Source organism: Pipistrellus hanaki (genome assembly GCF_964339955.1).
Source record: "Pipistrellus hanaki genome assembly, chromosome: 11".
Lineage (NCBI taxonomy): Eukaryota > Metazoa > Chordata > Mammalia > Chiroptera > Vespertilionidae > Pipistrellus > Pipistrellus hanaki.
This window is the reverse complement of record NC_140513.1, coordinates 43,352,243-43,372,627: the sequence shown is the minus strand read 5'-3', so window position 1 is coordinate 43,372,627 and position 20,385 is coordinate 43,352,243. Positions and strand designations below refer to the sequence as shown.

The following is a 20,385-nucleotide window of genomic DNA, read 5'->3' as shown; positions in this document are numbered from 1 at the left end:
ACCACGAGTGACGAGTTCCTTTGAGTGGCGTCAATAAGAACCAACAAAACATACTTTGAAACTGATTAGAGAGTTGATGCAGGGGGGACACCCCTCTTTGCTGTTATTGTTACATCATTTCAGCCTGTGGTAATGACATGAGAAACCAAGGAATTTGCTTCATTCCGCAGTAGGGAGGTAGGAGACTAGGGGGTGGGCGTGTCTGGTTGGTAGAATAGAGCTATTCCTTTGATCTTCAAAATACAGGGGTAAAATCAAGTCACCTGTATTTCACATGCTAACTTTCCTTGATGTTTGATTACTATAGGAGTCTCACACAGACGTGTGCTTTCCACTTCAACAGATCTTGGGTTTCTGCTAAGAAACACAGGCTTTAGTATCTGCGGATAATAAAGCAGAATTTTCAGAAGGATGGATGATTATTATTTCTTAGTGTCTCTACTTTTTTGTTTCTAAGATTTTCTTTTACATGAAATATTGCTGACTTGTCAATTTCTAATTAAAAATAAAATCTCTAATTTTCTTTCTTTAAAGTCATGCCCAAAATATGCACACACACACACACACACACACACACACACTAGCTTAAAATGTTGGTTGTTTGATTATACACATCTATTTTCTCTAGTTCTATTTTGGAGAATTATTTGGATGAAAGGGAGACATCTTTGTAGGACACTTTCCTCTCCCTCAGTGTGTACATGTATAGAGAGAGTATTTCTTGGATAAGTTTATTTCTAGTGGAAGGGGCTCTTTGTATAGATCTGGAGTGGCTACAACTGGTACTGGTTTCCTCTAGTGTCAGAATGTGAAACTACTTCCAAAATAACATCTTCCCAAGGGAGCTAATAATGATGACAGAGAAAGCAACATAAGGCCCTAGAGAGCATTAGAAAGTGGAGTCAGACACAGCAGAACAATGTGTTGGGAGTTCCTTGTAGACGGGAATAAAAGCATTTGTGGCAGGACACAAGGAAGAGAAATAGCACCATGTTCTCCAGCACAGAGGACAATGTGCTGCGCTGACAACACCTGTTTCTGCTTCTACAGCTCGGCCTGGTCTCTTTTCTCTTCATTCTGTCAGAGCCAGCAAGGCTGTGTAGTCTAGGACAGAGCTTCTGAGATACAATCCTGTCATCAAGAGTGACTGCCAGCAGTCCTCCTCATCCTTCTTCACTGCCCTTGGGTTTCTGGCATTCTAGTCTAGATTTCTGGGGTGGGACTTAAAGTTACTATTATTTTGAGATGAGATTTCATTCATTGCAGGGGGTGAAATGATACTAAGAAAGACAAAATGAAGTCAGTGTCCAGAGGACGAATAGCAGAGTCTAAACATGAAAATGGCTTTGGCAGAGGCTGCATAGCCTGCAGGAATCCATAGACTAGAGGAGTCCAGATCCTATCTTAATTTCATCCCACAGAGTTTCTCTGAACCAGGCCTTCTTGCCTGTGCCCTAAGAGAAGAGCTCCATTGCACCAAAGCATTAAAAGCACGTGTGGTCCATGCATCACTCTAAGATGTACTGTTCTCGGATGAGAGAGTGGACATACCTTCAGTAAAATCCTTCTGTGCATTGACAAAAATAATGCCACAGGCCAGCTCTTACATTGGCGGCATTACCTGAGGACTTGGGAAATGGCTCTGGAGTGGAATTGAAGGCGGTATGTGAGGTAGTGACCAGAGAGACCGGGGCCACAGCTGCTCATTTATTTAGAGGATGGAGGTTTTCATCTTAGGCAGGTAGATTGCCAAAAAGAGGGCATGAGTGTTTTATTCCGGGCCCACTCAGCTTGATATTTCTGTGCTCTGTTTATCAAAAATATATGCTAGACATGGAAGCTTTAAAAGCATGGTAGAAAATTGGATTTGTTCCCAGCCCTTCCAGATGAATGAGAGATACGAAATATAAATGTAATGAATTAGCATTTCCTATTGGAAGGATTGCTCATTTGCACATTCCAAGTAGCGATATACAAATGTGAATAGTATTATCTAGTAAAACTTGGCATCAATGGGGACTGAGTATTATAAGGAAATAAACTTCCCAAATGTCGTCGTCGTCGTCTTCTTCTTCTTCTTCTTCTTCTTCTTCTTCTTCTTCTTCTTCTTCTCCTCCTTTTTTAAAAACTTCTGTTAAGGTTTCACTTGGCTAATTCCAATTTTATTCTTAGTTGATAATTTTGGCATGCGTAAATTACCTCACTCTTTTTCCCCCAATCATACTTCATGAAGACATGGTTTTGTCTGCATTTAGGGGCTACCCTAGGGGATAAGCATAGATTAATGAATTCTTAGTAGCTATTGAGTCATTTGTTATTCATGTATTTGTTCACACATTTCCCCAAACATTTATAGAGTACCTTTGGTAGGGGAAAGAAGTGTTGCTTTAGCTTGCATGGTCAAACAGACATGGTTTCTATTTATAAGGAGCTTTTTTTTCTTCTTCTTCTGTGACACACATACTCACACATAATTTATAAATAAGTATGATACAAATTAATATAAATAAGTAGAAAACCAGAAATAGCATCAGAATGATACAAAGAAGTTGCTGTTGGAATGTTCAAAAAGCAAGAAATGACTTTGGAATGGAAGGACCTGGAAAAACGTCAATACAGAGTGAAATTGAGTTGGTGCCTGGAGAAGGTGCAGAGTGTGTGAAAGACACACAGGCTGGAGCAAAGGAGGGAGGCTTGAGACCAGGAAGATGGCATCAGATGTGAATGACATGGGGCATGAAGTCACACAGCTAGGTGAGAGACAACCTGTTAAAGCCCATGAGTTTGGGCTGTAGGTAATGTTTGGTAGAGAGAGTCACTAAAAGGGGAGTGATGTCATCCATGTACTTGAGGAAAATTAAACTGACTTAGGATGGATGGGACAGCCGAGAGCAAGTGTTCTTCATCAGATGACAGCCTTCAACTTTTAGAAGTAGGCCTTTAACAAATTGTCCAAACACTCAGGCACACTAAAATCAGCCTTAAATCTTTTTGCAGACAATTCATTTCAATTCAGCAATAGGAAGGAAAAAATGACTTCTGCAGTTAGTCTCTCCCCACTCTTCCTAAACTATAGCACAGGCAGGCCTGCAGTCAGAAATCAATTCAAAGGCAAAATATAAGGAGCTGGTAAGATACAGGAGAGGGTGTGGGAGTGATTACTGGACAGCTGGCTGCTTTAATTAAACCTTGAGATACTTGAATAAAAAGGAAATGCACACTTGACTGGATGGGACAGAATGTGTGTGGTCACATTAGTGCAGTGAGCCAGTGTCAGGAGGAATTTATGAAGTTATGATAGAGGTAAACCCTCTTCTTGCTTGGGGAACTCACAACCCCTTCACCAGGCCCCAAAGGGTGAAGTGAGGATGTTTCTCATAGCCCTGTGAAAATCCATAATAATAATTTTTTCCTTGTCTAAAACATCAGCCTTTATTTTGATACTCTGCTTTTGAGATGTTCCTCCAGATGAAGTTTGAATATACTTCTGACTGTGTCCATTTGTGTATCATGTTCCAGTCAGAAGAAGAAAAAACTGAGTAAAGATGCTTCGTGTCAGTTTTAGAGTAATATTGACTTAGGAGGAAACGGCGTTTTCACAGACATAACAATACATAGAGTCCATGCTGAATGACTCTCTGATTTCAACATACTTGAGAATCTTTGCTCCCCAACTCTGTCCAGGATAGCTAGATAGTAGTACAGATTTTGGTAAGTAGGACATCTATAGATATCCTCAGAGTGTTCTGAAAATGTTTTGTTGTTGGTATTGATTTCCAATATATTTTGGACTTTTCCAAAGTCCAAACTAGCTATAGTCTTTTTTTGAGGTAATATTTATCTTCTAAAACTCTGCTAATATCTTGATTAGGATATTGTTTGTCCCCAGACTCGGTTTATAAAGCTATGCATAATAACCCAGAGGGTTCTAATAGACTCTTTAGGCTGCATCAATAAAGGTAGAAAGTCTGGAACAAGGGATGTGTTTGCTCTGTTATACTTTGTCCTGGTCAGACAGCTGGTTCACTGCATTAGGATTGAGATATCTTCATTCATTGGCCATTGAGGTCCGGTGCTGAGAGAAACTGGGGTGGTGAATGGAATAATAAGCTACTTGGGAGAGAAGGACTGACACATTAGTGTCTTCTGTGTGCCAACTGCTTTGTGAATCCTCTCATTTAGTCCTGAAAGTGACCAAGATAGCACAATGGCCTTATCCTCATTTTACAGAAGGGAAACTAGATTCAGGCGGGTGACTATGTTTCCAGGATCACACCGTAGTTGAATCACAGTTTATCAAACTAAAACCCCCAAGCTCCTTCTACTAAAATACCTCTTAGATATAAAAAACTAAAGTTGTTCAATCTATAGAGAAAAAACTGCTGAAGAAGGGCTGACAACGAAACTAATTCATGGACCCTTTCAGGGCTGAAATTCTATAATATTTTGAGGCTTCTCAAATTAAAACAACAACAACAAACTATAAAGTACAGTATGAGCAAAGTTACTCTGTGTGGTCTAGTAGAAGAGGGGAGGAATACACCCCAGTGGGTGGAAATGATGGGGCAACAGATTAATTTAAATCAAACTTTCTAATGATTAGACCTATGTAGCGATGGAGGAACTGAGTTGTAAAGGAGTAAATTCCCTGCCATCAAAGGAATTTGGACAAAGGCTAAGCTGCCAACAAGTTATGTGGTAATGTTGTGCAGTTCAATACCATACGTTTAAGTTTAAATTAATTGAAATTAGGTAAAATAATTTTTAATTTTATCTAATTGCACTACCCACATTTCAAGCATTCATTAGTGGCTACCAAAAGTACATCACTGCCCTTTTCCATCATTGAAGGAAGCTCTGTTGGATAGCACTGCGGTAGAGTTGGCACATGAGATTATTAGACTCTACTTCCTTTCTACCTTGAAATTGTTTCTGTAAACATTTTCCATAAATAATAGATCTACACTAGTACTGATATTTTATGTCTTGTAGTATCTACACTAGTACTGATATTTTATGTCTCTTATTGAGATGTACCCCAGCATATGTACCAATTCAATTATTTTGGTAGGTTCATTAATCAGCTCTGGATTAAAATTTTGGTCTATGGAGTCACTGCTAACCAAATAGGCATTTCCTAGAGAGAAGTTCAGGGTGCCTGATTGGACAATATCTCCAATTCCCAAAGAGGTTTCTCCGAATGCTGTTTTTCACCCTCGTATTTTTTTTTCCTCTTTGCAAATTGGTCATTCACAAAGGAAGTTAATTTGATAGCAGATTGTGGGAAATTAATTACCTATTATAGGCCAACACCACTTCATAAATGTCAATGCTAAAGAATCTCCTACAGGGAGAATTTTTAGATTCAGCTGGAAATTAGTTGCAATTAACATAATAGGTTAACTTGTAATTATTTTTAAGCCTTTGGGCAATGAGTTAATTCTCTAAGAGGTGCATTGCTCCAAGTGTCATAGAGAAATGCTTGATGAGAATGTTCTGGTGCTAAACTTAACCCTCTGGGGAAAAAGCCCACTAGTCTCTCCTTCTGGCTGAGTTTCTCCAGAAATATATTTTGGTGGCATTTGATTTCTGAAGAACAAAGAAATATCCCTACAAGATGATGCATAAACATTTATGTCCAGATAGACTATACTCATTGGAGAAAGGGGAAAACAAAAGGCCTTTGATTGTGCCTCCTTTTCTTTGGAAGTGTGTCCCGCGCAGGCTCGCAGAATGCCTTTGCTCCTGGAGTAGAATGTAACAGCACTGAACATGGAAGAATCTGGGCCCCTTTCCCTCTCCTAATTATTTCCACTTGACTCACTTAGTCTTGGACGATTATTCAGTCATATCTGAAATGAGAAAATGATGGGAGTAGAATTTCCGTCTCTTGTTTCAAGAGCTTATAAACATTAACAGAATGGTCTTGAACAAAACAACAAATAAAAATCACAATGGACGGTGCCTTGTTTTTATGTATTGGGAAAAATCCCTGCATTGTTAGGGAAACAGCTCAGATTTCCAAATGGAGGAGCCTTGTCAAGCCCTGATGGGTGATTTCATTGTCAATGTTGAAAGACCATCATTTGGAACAGATATTCCATATTGGGAGATTGGACAGAAGCTCAGGAGCCAATTTGTCCTCTTGCACCTGGATAGAAATTAAGTCCTATAACGGGTCATTGAAGATCAGGATCATTAACAGTCAAAGACTCTTAGCTTGGTTTCTGAGACTCAGAGCTGTCCCATTTCTTCCCGGGATGTCCACGAGTCTTAATGCAGGTTTATGCTTAGACAGATGCATAGAGTTCTCATAGTTGCTGAAAGCTAGATCAAGACTCCTCATGCATAAAAACTTCCTGACAACTAGAACTGTATAAAGTTAAAGTTAACTGCCAAGATGAAGAAGTCGTCCATGACTACAGGGAATCAAGCAAAGTCTGAGAGCTACTGACTGGGGTTGCTGTTGGAAAGTCTTACATAACGTAAAGTTTTGGCCCTGATGATATTTGCTGAAGCCCCTTTGAATGCTGATTATTCTTGTAAATGATGGTTATGTTTTTTATGTATCCTCCATAGTTATGCTTTTAGTGTTATGCATAATATGTCAGAATACCCCACTTTCATCAATTACCTGATTACTGTACCCCTCGATTGTGGACTGAAAGGCAGGGGGGAGGGGATGTGCATTTGAGCATCCTGGAAGAGCTGCTAATTGGCTCTCTGCATTCCTGAACCAAATCAAAATGTGGGGATGTTTACAACTAGTAAGTCGGGTGCTCCTGGAGTAGACTGTGAACCAAAGATTCAGGTGTATGTGAGTTAGTAAAGAAGTGCTCCTTGGAGAGTCTGATAAGGAATGAGGGAGAGGGAAGACGTTAGGCAGGAGCGGGAGCTCTGGAACAGAACTTAAAGCTCCGAGTTTATTGCACTCCAAGGCTAAGGAGCACTGGGTAGTCATGTGTGTGTGTGTGTGTGTGTGTGTGTGTGTGTGTGTGTGTATACACATGTGCTTGGGGCGAGGAGGTGCTAGCTGTGGCTAAGTACACAGAGCTGGGGATGGGCACACCAAACTCAGGAGGGGCGGGCACAGAGCTATTCCAAGTGGCCAGAGGGGATCTGGGCGGAGCATAAGCAGTCTCTCTGCTGTAGTTACTATTACCTTTAAAAATTCTCCATTCCCAGGGTAATTCAGAAAGGACCTCATTGTATTTCTGCATAACACCAGAGATTGTCACCTCCTTTAGATAAAGACATGCGTCTCATTCTTACAAATCCAATTGGCACTGAACAGTTTGCCAGGATACTAATCCCATCCTGCCAGGCGCTTCGGACTTAGTCAGTCAGCCAGGTCCTGCGGACTTTACAGCACCGTTGTGCAGAAGAAAATCCTAACAGGAAATAAAACCAAACACGTGTCCAGGTGTAGGATTGTTGAACATAGACTGCAGCTCTCCCTGGACCCGGTGTGGGCTGGCCTGGTCGGAAGGAGCTTCATTCAGGATGTGAGCAGGAGGTCCACTGAGAGGAGGAAGCCACTCCAGGCAGGTGGGGTGAAGCACATAATAAAAGCGATGCCTGCAAACAGCAGGGCAGTACTCTTGAAAGGAGCAGGGGCCTTTGTGGAGCCCGGAGGAAATTTCTGTCCCTGGCATGTGGGGGAACCACATCACAGAGGCTTCTTGTCCTAGTCTTTTGGGATGGTGTGCCAAACAGAAGGAGAGAATGTTTGTATCTTGAGTATGACATAATAAACTTTATTTTAGGAGAGACCTTCTGAAATCCCAAGATGGATTGGTGAGGGTAGATACCCTGTATTGTATAGTAGACAGGTTACTATTAGTGGTCCAATCCCATTCTTGTCCCTGACCACCCCCCTTCTGATCTCCAGCTGCCCACCTGGATGTCCTTGGATCATCCGAACCTTAACACTTCCCAGACCAACCTGCTGATACACCTCAATCTACTCCTCTCTTTCCTTTTGTTGTTCCTCTTGTCCAAAGCAGGGGCCATCCTCGATTCCCCAGTTTCTCTCAGATTCCACATTTCATTCAGCTCCACCTTCAAAACACAGACCAATCGCCTCTCACCACCTCTGACTTTAAGCCATTGGTATGTGTCATCTGGATTATTGAAGTAACCCCTTACTGGGCCTTCCTGACCTCCTCCCACCTGTTTTCCACACAATAATCAGAGCTATTTTATTTTTATTTACAATATAAGACAAAACAGTAACTTTCTGCTCACACCCTCCCATTGGCTTGCTGCTGCAATGAAATCAAATACTGAATCTTCCTGTGTTGGAGGCTGGACATGACTTGCCTTCTGGCTATTGCTCTGATCCCATCCCCATCCTCTTCCCTCTGCTTCCTTGCTCACCCTCTGAGGTAATGTTCTTAGAGCCACCAGCTTGTTCCTGCCTTAGATTTCCCCTTTTGTGTCTCATCGGCATGGCTTGTTCTCTCTCTTCATTCAGGTCTCAGCCCATAATATCCTCTCCCCACAGAGGCCCTTTCTGATCCCCATCTAAATCCATGGGGGAGCACAGAGAAGTGTGCCATCCTACACAGTCTGGCTCAGCTTCCCAGAGAGGAGAGGAGGAGGAAGATCAAAGAGAGGAGCAGGGAATTCAGGAATCAGGAGGGATAAGGTGGCATGTCCCCTCTTGGGGAGGGGTGCTGCGGTCCGGGATGACCCTGGGTCAAGATCATATCATGTCAGGTGTCCTAGGGCCACTGTGTTTGTGGTTATGTGTAGATGTTAAAGAACAATACATGCCATGCTTTATTTTTCTCAACTGCAGGTGTTCATGTTATTCGCCCAGGACCAAACCAGCTGACAAAAACCCTGGGAGGAGAGAAAAAATAGTGGCTACCAAACAGCAGTGGTCCATTCTGTTTTTCCCTCTCTACTCCTGCAGAGACCCCTTCCCATAAAGGACATTTTGTCAAGGTCTGCACAGTGGTGATGAGATATCCTGGGAACTCTTCTAGAGGATGTGGGGGCCCTTTGCTCTTTTTCCAACTAGACGAAGATCAACCGATGGGTTTATGGCTAAAATACAAAAATGTCCTAAGAGGAAAGTGTGTGTGTGTGTGTGTGTGTGTGTGTGTGTGATGGGAAAGGAGAATGCTGGGGTGGGTTTTTTCTTTAGCTAGTATAACACACTCAGGGAGCATGACTTTTGGTTGACCCAAATCCAGACCTGACCTTGACCCAAATCTAAGCCTGACCTTTGCTGGCTGCTTCATTCTAGCTTTTCATCTCTCCATTGGAAACCACAACAGTATGCACCTCCTATGGTTGCTGTTGGGAGATGCCTCGTATTGAGCACACAGTAGGGATTTCATATATAGTTACGGAATTGAAATGCAACCTTCAAGTGTGTCATGGTGAGTGTGCACATCCAGCCCTTTGCTAAGGGATTTGTGTGCATGATGGTCTTTTCTTCCTGTCCTGAAATACTCATCTTATGGTAGTGGCTTTCAAAGCGCATTCTATTTCGGGATTTTCCAAAGAACCAGCTGGGGGGAGAAGAAAAGACAGAGAGAGAGATAAATTAATTTATCTAAAAGATAAATTAATTGAAATTGGCTTATGTGATTGTGGGGGACAGCTTGTAAGAAATCTATAGGGAGGGAACTCTGGCAAGAGCTGACACCGCAATCCAGAGGAGGAATTTCGTTTTGAGGGAAACCCTAGGTTTTTGGCTCTTGAGACCTTTCACAGATTGGATGAGTCCCTTCCAGATTCTAGAAGATAATCTCCTTTACTTAAAGTCAACTGGCTCTGGATGTCATCTCCATCTACAGAATTCCTTCACAGCAACACTTAGTGTTTGATTGGATAATTGGGCAATGCAGTCACGCCTCCTTGACACAGGACTAACCTCAATGTGTTCATATCTCACAGAATCTCAGAGAAGGGGAGGCAAAGTGCCTCTATGGCTGTGGATAGTAATGGGGGATGAGCTGAGTCTCCCAGGAAGCAAATGGTGGAGACCTTACAAGAAAGAGTTCCCTGCTCACTAACACTAAAGCCAAAGTGCTAATTGAAAGCTGTGGGGTCCTCTAGGACTCCCCACCTAACCTTTCAGACCTCATTTCCTGTGTTTCTCTTTTTCACACCCCACTTCAGCCACAGGGGCCTCCTTGCAGTTCCTCCTTCACATGTACTTAATTAATTTTCTCACCTTCTTCAAGTCTTTGCTTGAATATATTTTCTCAATCAGGCCTCCACTCTCCCCAACTTTTCTAATCCCACCTAATTCTATCTTTTTTCTTTTTTTTTCCCCCATGGCACTTCCAACTTCTATACAATTTACTTGTTTAGTTAATTGTTACTGTTGACTCCATCCTTCAGAACATACACTCAGTGAGTATCTTTGTTTTGATTACTGATATATTTGAACCCTCTGGAATGGTGCTTTGCATATGCTAGGCATATGGTTGAGGCCCAATAAAAATATGTTCGATGAATGAATGAGAAAGATAAGGAAGGACAGTGCTACTCTGGAATGAATGGGGTATGGTTAGGACAGCCGAGTTTGAATTCCAGGGGTGCCATTCATATAGATTACAATGCAAATAAAGGTCCCTGGTGTTGTTCAACACAGCAGCCCTTTAAACTAGATAATCAGTGGGCTCCAATTTCACTTCTTTCCACAAAGAGCAGTAAATGTTCCACAAAAAGCAAGTCTCTCTCCTAAGAGCAGGTATTAGACTGGATTGAATTTTTTAACCCTTCCTATCTCTGTGAAAGAAAATATCCACATTGATTTTAAGATATGAATCTCATGGAACCACTTATTATTTTGAGGTCTGAAGAGAGACATAAAAAGAAATGGTTGCATAAAGTTCATGTTTTAAAGACAGTTTGGTTTTTATAAGTTCCTATTTTCATAATTTGTTTTCTCTCTTCATAACCAAAAAAAATTTAGCTGTCCTTGGGATTCTTAGAGCCTGATGCTTCTGCAAGTGTGATCCCCAGATGAGCAGCAGCATCGTGGCCTGAGAACTTGTTTGAAGTCCATCCCAGGCCCACTGAGTCAGCAACTCCAGGGGCCTGCAGGTGCATGCCCAGGTCTGAGAACCGCAGTGAGAGACCATCTCCCATTGAAAAATTTTCCTCTGTCTTTTTTAAATATTCCTAGCAGCTAAGCAGATGTGTTTGAAATACACATTTTATAATTTGTTTCATATCCATAGTTGAGTTTCTTACTCCAAAGAAGAAACCGTATTTTATTGAAAGACATCCCTCCCAGAAGATTCTGCTGTGTGCCTCCTGCCTCACCCATTAGGCATTCCTGGAATGTTTAAGAGCCTGAAATGATCTGGAAGGCCTTTTGCTGGTCTCATCTGGGAGGGAGGGCAAGAGGGACGGTAAACTTACATATCGTTTCATTACTGCATTACTATGCATAGTACTCTCCGTTGGCAATTTTGCACAAGGTCCTCAAGGCTTGTTCAATTTTAGAGGCAGTTTCTAGAACCATGCCTAATCCCAGAGAAAACCAAATTAACTCTCACCAGAGTCAGATGGAATCCCACTCTCAGAGAACAAGAATACTTGTTGAAGCTGAGGAAGCAGTGCCTGCCTTTGACTCCAGGAGTAACCCTGGCCATGAAATTCCTTGGAAAGACCTCATCCATACTGATAACTGCAAAACCCTAGAGGAGCTGGTAATAGAAAGCAGAGAGACATCACGTCTGTTCTTAACAGACCATGTGGGCCCCAGATCACATTTTAACAAAGGAAGATAAATTAAAAGCGACCACCAGAACTCATTCTTAGCCTTGATTTTTTCTTCCAGTTTTCCTTACGCAGCATGTGTTTGGCTAGTACCAAAATAACAAACATGCTTTCCGAAGGCCCTGAGAGGGCTAGGCACAAGCTCAGACAGTCTTGGTCAGAGATTCCAGTGAGACAAAGCTGAGGAAATGATAATCAAATTATGTCTCATTCACCCCGTGTGTTAAATGCTTCTCCCCTAAACTTAGGGTCATATTCTTGGACTAAGACCTGGACATATGTTTGTCTCTTTAAGAAGCTTTTTGAGATCTGAGAAATATTGCTCTCTAAGTAGTAACTTTGCTAATGTGTGTGTTTCTGATCAGAGTGTGGAGAAGAGTCATTGTTGCAGGCATGCTGGAAGTGTTTAACCAGCTCTCTATATAAAACAAATGCCTCAGTTTCTAGCATTTGCCAGAGTCCATGGTGTATATATTCTTACCATGATTGATTTCAAACTATCAATCTGACATCCTTGCATGGAAAGTTTGGGAAAAAAATACAGCCTATTGACACTCTTGGATTGGTTTAAAACCAGCCTCCTACAAGTCATTGGAATGCAGAGAATTTGGAAGCAGAGGAAAGTATTCAAAACACACACACACACACACACACACACACCACACACACAAAAAAAAAACCACACAACAACAACAACAGGGAAAATAAAGTCATGATAATGACAGTAGGAGCAAAAATCAGTTTTAATATTGGATTATATTTTCTTACAGGGTTTTGTCTGTATTTTTATGTCATTGTTTCTATATAATTTTGTGTTTTGCTTTTATCATCATGAGCATTATTTTAGTGGTTGCATAATACCCCATCAAATTTATATGAGTTTTTTTATTGGCCCTAATTGTGGACATTTAAGTAATATTTTCTGATTTTTGATATTGCTGTAAATAATACTCTATATCATTGAAATATTGGGAATAAATCTTCCTTCACCTTTCTTCTGAGTATATCCTTAAGCCAAATTTTATGATCAAATGGTTTAAGTTCTGGGTCTTGAAAAAATATTGTGAGATACCACTAGAAAGTTTGTACCAATGTACACTTCTACATTGTTTAAGATGGAGGAGTTTAATGAGGAGGGGGGAGGAACATCTGAAATACTTTTAATAATAAACAAATTTTTAAGAAAAGAATGCCTCTCTCACTGTACCTTAGCTACCACTACTTTTTTAAAATAGGTTTTATTAACTTGATAAGTTAAAAAAAAATTCACATTGCATTTCTTTATAAGTGTGCTGTATTTTTTAATGTTTATTGTCATTCTGTTTTGCCTTCTTAAAGTCTTATGTTTATGCCAAGGTTGCGTGGTAAGGCAATCCCCACCCAGGAGATTCTGCTGTGTGCCTCCCACCTTCATCAGTAGATAATTCCTAGACCAGTGATGATTTAAGAGCTTTAACTGATCTGGAAGGACCTTTCCAGGTTGTCTAATCTGGGAGGGAGGGTGAGAGGAACACTAAACATACTTCCTCTCCCCACTACATCTCTGGTTCATCTTCTGTTTCTCTTTTCTGGGCCCCAGGCTCACACCACTCCAGCCTTACTGATCCTCAGATAATCCAGGCACTCCGCAAGGCAGACAGGTTCTTCCTCCCTTTATGTCTGTAAGGCTCACTCCCTCACTTCTTTCAAAGCTTTTTGCAAGTGTCATGTCCAAGAGCTTTTCCCTGATCTCCTTTCTAAAATTGCCCTCCCTCCTCCATCTTCACTGTCTTTCTTCTCTGCACTATTATTCCACTCTGGAGTTACTTTCCCTAACATGGGATTCCTAGAGTCTAGAGGTGTGTCTGACAATAAATATTTGTTGGATGAATAAGTGTCCTCCAGCCCTGGGTCTAAAGGTTTACTTTTGTCTTACTAAAGAAAATATTAACGTAAGTATTTCCTTTAAAGTTAACACTGGAGATGGTAACTACTTGCAATAACTGTAACAAATACATTGCTAGATTTTTAAGGTATTGTGTTTTTATATAAGCAGAATATAGAGATTTTTAGGTAAGAATCTCACGTTGTGATTTTTTCCTATTTGAGTTATACTTACAGAATTCTTTTTCATAAAGAGATCAGGTAACTTTTCACCTAGACTTTATTCTGACATTTTTATGATTTGATTTTTTGGTAACTCGAATAAATAAAGATTTTATTTTGTTACTGTGATAAAATGACTATCTAAATGTTTTTTGTTATGTAACTTATGTTGGGGTTCTATTTCTGTTAATGACATTTTTTTTTAAATCGTGCTCCATAATATTTTAAAATTTAACTTGTGTATTTTCCTGCCATGTAATAGCTATAGGCACCAGATCTCAATGGACATTTCTAAATTATCTCCAAGATATTTTCATGTGGTATTTTAAAAGCACTTTCCAATCTGGACTAAATATACTTGAATTTGCTTTGTTATCGCTACAAGTTCTGATAAGATACAGAGCAAATACAAGGAAATATAATAGGAAGTTGGGTTCTCAGAAGTCAAAATATCACGACTAAAGTCAAATCTGCCTCTTGCCACATTTTTTTTTCCTGAGGCACCTGCCAGGTGTTTTGAGGATTGGAAAACTGACTCTTTTATTGACTCTCTTAAACCGATAGCTGTTGCTTGATAAATATTTGTGGATTGAATTGCATTGAACCTTAGGGCATGATGCCATCCCAGCAAGGTATTTCAAGGAACAGCTTTCCTTTCCATCTGTGTCTGTTTTCTCCTTTTCGTAGCTGCGGTCCAGTGCAGAGCTCCATCCTGACTTGCTCACAGATTGCCTCACCGTGCAACCCCTGCAGCCGGCCACGTCCCCACAGGATGCTGCCACAGATGGGCCAGTGGGATGCTCCCCGGGGCCTGGGCCTGATCTCTATCCAGGTAATGACAGCAAAGGCAGACCAACCACATCAACTGATTTTCTCTAGGCACCTTCACTCTGGTTAAAGGAATGCTCACATGAGAGAAATTCTTCTAATATCATCTATATTTTGCTTTATCAGTGGACTGCAAATTTTCACCCTCTGTACAGTCTCATCTGAATTCTGAGCTGAGTTTGGCAGCAGACTTTTTTTTCTCATTAAGAAACAAAGTAAAATAATGCATTAACTCTTTTAGTTCTGGGCTTTGTCAGAAGTTCAATGCACCCAACCTCCCCAAGTATCTCAAATTTATTAACTGATGTAGACTCAAAGGAAATGCTTCCCCCTTAAGCAGGTAACCGGTTCCATGTGGATTTCTTAATGGAACAATCATTGTCTTCTTTGCATTTTAAAAGGAAGTCCCAGGTTTCTAAGAAAAATAGCATACCAGTAAACCAACTTATAAGAATGCCCAATATTGTTTGTTAACCATTGCAGGCGTGGGGGGAGGTAGAATGGCACTCCCAGACCTCTTGACCCACTTCCTTCTGCCTGGGTTTGAATTAATAGATGACTCTATATTTGAAAAATGTCACATGTGTAGTGAAAAACAAGAAAGGATTAATTTGCAACAAGGAAGTTATTTTTTTTTTCATTTATTTTCTTAGCCTGGATTTTTGTACATCTTTCACCCTCATAGTGATGATGTACCTCTGCAAACATAATTGATTAACATCCTCACTTTTGGAAAGCCCTTACTGTCATGCTATGACTCTGATAGCAAATGTCCCACCAGCTTCACATTTCAGACAATGAGAAATTTTTAAAAATATATATTTTATTGACTTTTTTACAGAGAGGAAAAGAGAGGGATAGAGAGTTAGAAACATCGATGAGAGAGAATCATCGATCATCTGCCTCCTGCACACCCCCTACTGGGAATGTGCCCGCAACCAACCAAGGTACATGCCCTTGACTGGAATCAAACCTGGGACCTTTCAGTCCACAGACCGATGCTCTACCACTGAGCCAAACCAGTTTTGGCCAGACAATGAGAATTTTCTATTGTGTGTGGACTGCAAATCCCACTCCCACCCCCATCTGATTCCAGAGCCAGGATTTGGCAGCAGACTTATTTTTTTTTTCTTCTTCTTTTTAAATGTACTAATAAGCCATAAAGAGTTAAGAATTTACTGATGCATAACAGTGGAATAGGGGAAAGACATGCTTGTGTAACTTTATAAACTCGGCAGTTCTCAGTTGGTCCTAAGGCAGGGGAAAGGGCATAAAGCAAATACAGTGTTTCAAGAAGGTCAGTCATCAATACACCAAGAGTCAGTGGCCCTTTACTAGTTTCTTTGGCTACTTACTCTTGGAGAGCAGCACAGTTTCTGCTTTTTGAGAACCTGGGACGTGAGATTAAAACTTACCTGAAGGGCTGAACAAATCTTACAGAGGTTTGTGGTACAGGTACATACATACACATGAAATACGTCAATGTACAATGTTTTCAGCACACAAAAATATTTTGTATTAGATATATACATGAAAAAGTGTGACTAGCTTGACTAGCTTTTGTTTCTACAGATGTCTGTTGGATTTGCCACATATTTCATATATGAACATTTATTTTAGCACATTAAGTTAACAGTTTAAAGCAGCCAATATAGCACTCTCTCCTTTTTTGTTTTTTTAATCCTCATCCAAAAATATGTTTTTATTGATTTTTTTGTTTAGAGAGAAAGGGAAAGAGAGAGATAAACATTGATCAGTTGCCTCCCATATGAGCGAAGACCGGAAATCAAACCGCAATCTAGGAATATGGCGTGATGGGATAGTCTTGTTCATTTAAGTCTCTTGGAAATGGATTTGGAAAACAATGATATCTCTATTTTTGCTGTGTGTAGCATACATCTGTGTGACTCATTTCCAAAACTTAGGAGTCTCCTTTGTCTTGGTATTTATTTTTATATTTCTGGTAGTGTTTTCAAGGTTTTAAAATGATTTAGTTTGAAATGGGTTTGTTATTCCAAATAATTCCTCTCTTTGCACATGATGCATTTTTAAAAATTATTATAGCTATTTTACAATTGCAGTTTACTTTCAATATTGCTTTGTATTGGGTTCAGGTATACAGCACAGTAGTTAGATAATCATATACTTTGCAAAAATGGTCCCCTGATATTTCCAGTACTCAACCTCCACCAAACATAGGTATCACAATATTATTGACTGTATTCCCCATTAGAGGCCTGGTGCATGAAATTCGTGCACGGGTTGGGGGATAAAGAGGGGGGATTCCTAAACCCGACCTGCACCTTCTCCAATCTAGGACATCCCTCTTGCAATCCAGGACTTCTGATTCCTAACCCCTCTGCCTGCCTGATCACCTCTAACCCCTCTGCCTGCCTGCCCATCCTGATTGCCCATACCTTGCTCCCTGCTGGCCTGATCGCCCCCACCTTGCCCCCCTGCCGGCCTGATGGACCCTAACTGCCTCTACCAGACCTAAGCCAAAGTCTGGCCTCCAGGCGACCAGGCAGATCAGGAGAAGGTGCCGCCCACATTACCTCGCTTATGATGCTGCCATTGCTGTCCTGAGCCTGGGCCCTTTGCAGCTGCTGCAGCTTTGTCCAGAAGAACATCTGGAAGGTCGTCAGGAAGATGTCCACCCTAATTAGCATATTACCCTTTTACTAGTATAGATGCTGTACTTTACATCCCTGTGACTGTTTTGTAACTGCCAATTTGTACTTCTTAATCCCTTCACCTCTTTCTCTCAGTCTCCTTACCCACCTCCCCAGCAACCACCAGTCTCCCCTGTGTACTTGAGTCTATTTCTCCTTTGGGCCTTCAAAAAGATATTGAGCTCTTAGCTTTGAGCCTCCTGCTCATGTAGGCGAGCTGCTATAATGGGCAAAGAACCTAAGTTACCACAGTATCAACAGAGTATCTTCAGAATGATTTGAATTTTCTGCAACTTTGGGGATATTTGAAACAGACATGTGGCCACCTTCCTTTATCCTGGGATTTTACTCCTTGAGTTAACTTATACCTGTGAAAGTTTATCTTCCCTACTTTTTTAAAATTTTATTCCTGCTTCCCTCAGGTTCTATTTTACTTTCTTTGTTCTTGCCTTTTATTAAAAAAGAAAAACACACACAAAAAAAACTTGTTGTGCCTTCTGTTTTGCTGTGTAGACAACAAACCGAACAAAATAAGGCAGAAAGAAAAACTAAAAGAACACAAAAATGTTAAGCCTTTCTTCTTCCTTTTAAAGTTCTAAAAATCCACTTGCCAGGAGCGTATGTTCACACCAGTTTCAAACCTGTGCTAAAGATCTGTGGAAAGAAGCCAAACAGTGAGAGATGCCAAAGGAAAAGGAAACTGTTTATCAATTAGTTACATGTAAAATCTGAAGTGTTAGGGCAATTTGACAAAGATTAAGACTTGGCTTAGTGGCAAAAGTACTTGGAGTCATTCCATTTACATTCTGTTACACAAAATTGAGAAAATATTTGTTTAATGATTGTCAAGCACTTAGACTTTTAAGTGCTAGCAAATTGATTTACAATAAAATTTCTTTTTTGATGGGCACCTGTTCAGTATATATGGGCATAGGATCAGAAGTAGTTTAGCAAGGAGCACCATGATTTTTTTAGAAGCTACCATTGAGGACTCATGTTTTGAAGAACTCATGGTTTTAAAATGGAAATTTTAGTGGGTAGCCAACAAGGATTTGTGAGATTCTGGGAGAGGGATAGTTGGCAGAGCATTAAGATGACCAGGGAAGATGGCAGTTCTGACACGAACAGCTCTTGCTAGTCTCCTAACATGTTGGCTTTCCTTATTGAAACAAACCCTTGGGTTGATAAGTTGGAGTTTGACTAGAAAGGAATGCCTGAATGTCAGACTTTTATTTCTGTGGGAGAAAATAGTACTCCAGGTTAAAGCAGCCAAATATCACTTGAGGCCTTACTGAAGATGATCTTAAAAGTGAGGTGTTTATTGATCTACTTGAAAATCCCAGCTCCTCAGCTAACCTAAGAGGGATTTAGTGATCTAACAGGAAGCCTGGACAGGGATGAGCAGTTCTCAGCGATGGCTCACTTACATTGTCTGTCTTTCTGTTCAAAAGTGCTGTACCCCAGATAGTACTGGCTTGGCCAGCCTGTAAATTCAGGTGATTTGTCTGATCATCCAAGGGAGAAATATTTCACAGCCAGTAAATCGAGGTGTGAATGCCACTTTTAAGGCTTGATGCCGGTGTAGATGTTCTCATCGGCTCCCGGATGAAGGGATGAAGCAGATAAGCCTGCAGATAGTCTGCTGTATCAGGAACAGCCTGGACCAGTGCCTGGTCCTGACACAGAGTCCATTCTCTATCAAAGAATGCTGGAGGATCTGTCTGGCAAGTGATCACAAAAATTACAGTTCCCTTCAGATCAAAACTGTACTAGAGGCTGAACAAAGCATGAGCTTTGCAAATGGTCTTGGCCATGAATACATCCTAGAGACCAGTGTGGTTGAGATGTTTGAGACTAACAGAACCCCGTCATCAAATGAGGAGCTAGTGCAGCTGGAACAAGGAGATCTGCAAGAATGAGGGAATTTTATTGGTACCACCTCTATTGAGTTTCTAAATAATTAGCCCTCCCTGATCCTGAGCCAGTCCTTTAGTGTACCATGTTTTTAGAGCTATTGAATTATCCCAATTCTGAATGTAACTTTAGATCTTTCTGGGGAGGGAGGGGGCAAGAGGGGAGTGTTATATTCTTATATTATAGGGAATTGTAGAAGGAAAATAAATATATTTTTAGAGCAGGAACTTTTGAAATCATATATTGTCATTCCCTTCCCACCCCTCATTACTGGGAAATGAAGGCTTCTCTCTTACAATAGCATCATTTTTTTTGGTAATAAATAGCACCATATTAAATTTATACAGGACTTAATATACTTTGTGAAATAGTTAATGTTTCATTTTAATGTAATTTTATGTGATGTTTTAAAACATTTTCTACATTCTTAAGTTAATGATTTGCTATCTTGGGACAACTTGCAGAGTTGTAGGGGTTAGAAATAATTTTCTATAAAACTGCCTTATATAATCTATTTTCAAAAAGTGGTTATTAATTTAGGGGCTTCATTAGAATGTTCTTAATTGGCACACAAATTTCCCAATAGGTTAAACTTTATGGGAGACTTGTTGAAGATCAAATAACATAATCTATATAAATGTCCTTAAAAGGTCATAGAACATTATAAAACATGCAATAGTTATTACTTGCATTGCCTTCAAAATCTTGGCTTTGCTTGGAATTTACCAGGGGTGAGAAAGGGACAGAACAGCTTGAAATTGGTGGTGGACAGAAGGTGGTAGAATGGAGCAACAGAAACGATTTATAGGGAAACATTTGGCAACAACATCTTTGTCATCTTTTGATGTTGCCTTGAACTGCTGTCAGAATCCTGTATTGTTCATGCATCTGTGGTTCATCCACCTACTGTAATTGGATTGCAGAATCAATGAGCATAGGAACAAACCTCATTTTTCTCTTTTGTGGAAACTGATAGTTAAATCTACAGATTTAGCCCTCCCTGATCCTGAGCCAGTCCTTTAGTGTGCATTAATTCACCTGGCAAACCTGTGAAAATACAGATTGCTATTCCTCATCCCCAGAATTTCTGATTCAGTAGGTCTGAGTGAGTCCCAATAACTTGAATTACTGCCAT

At 40.5% G+C, this 20,385-nt stretch overlaps 1 protein-coding gene across 6 annotated transcripts in view; it reads left to right on the top strand.

The window, feature by feature from the left end:
- GLIS3 (GLIS family zinc finger 3) overlaps positions 1–20,385 on the top strand; it is a 430,490-nt gene that overhangs the window by 351,740 nt on the left and 58,365 nt on the right. For all 6 annotated transcript variants that reach the window (XM_084899491.1, XM_084899488.1, XM_084899486.1 and 3 more), the window contains one exon: positions 14,524–14,668. In XM_084899491.1, coding sequence (XP_084755617.1) covers positions 14,524–14,668 — 145 coding nt within the window. The remainder of the gene's footprint in view (positions 1–14,523; positions 14,669–20,385) is intronic.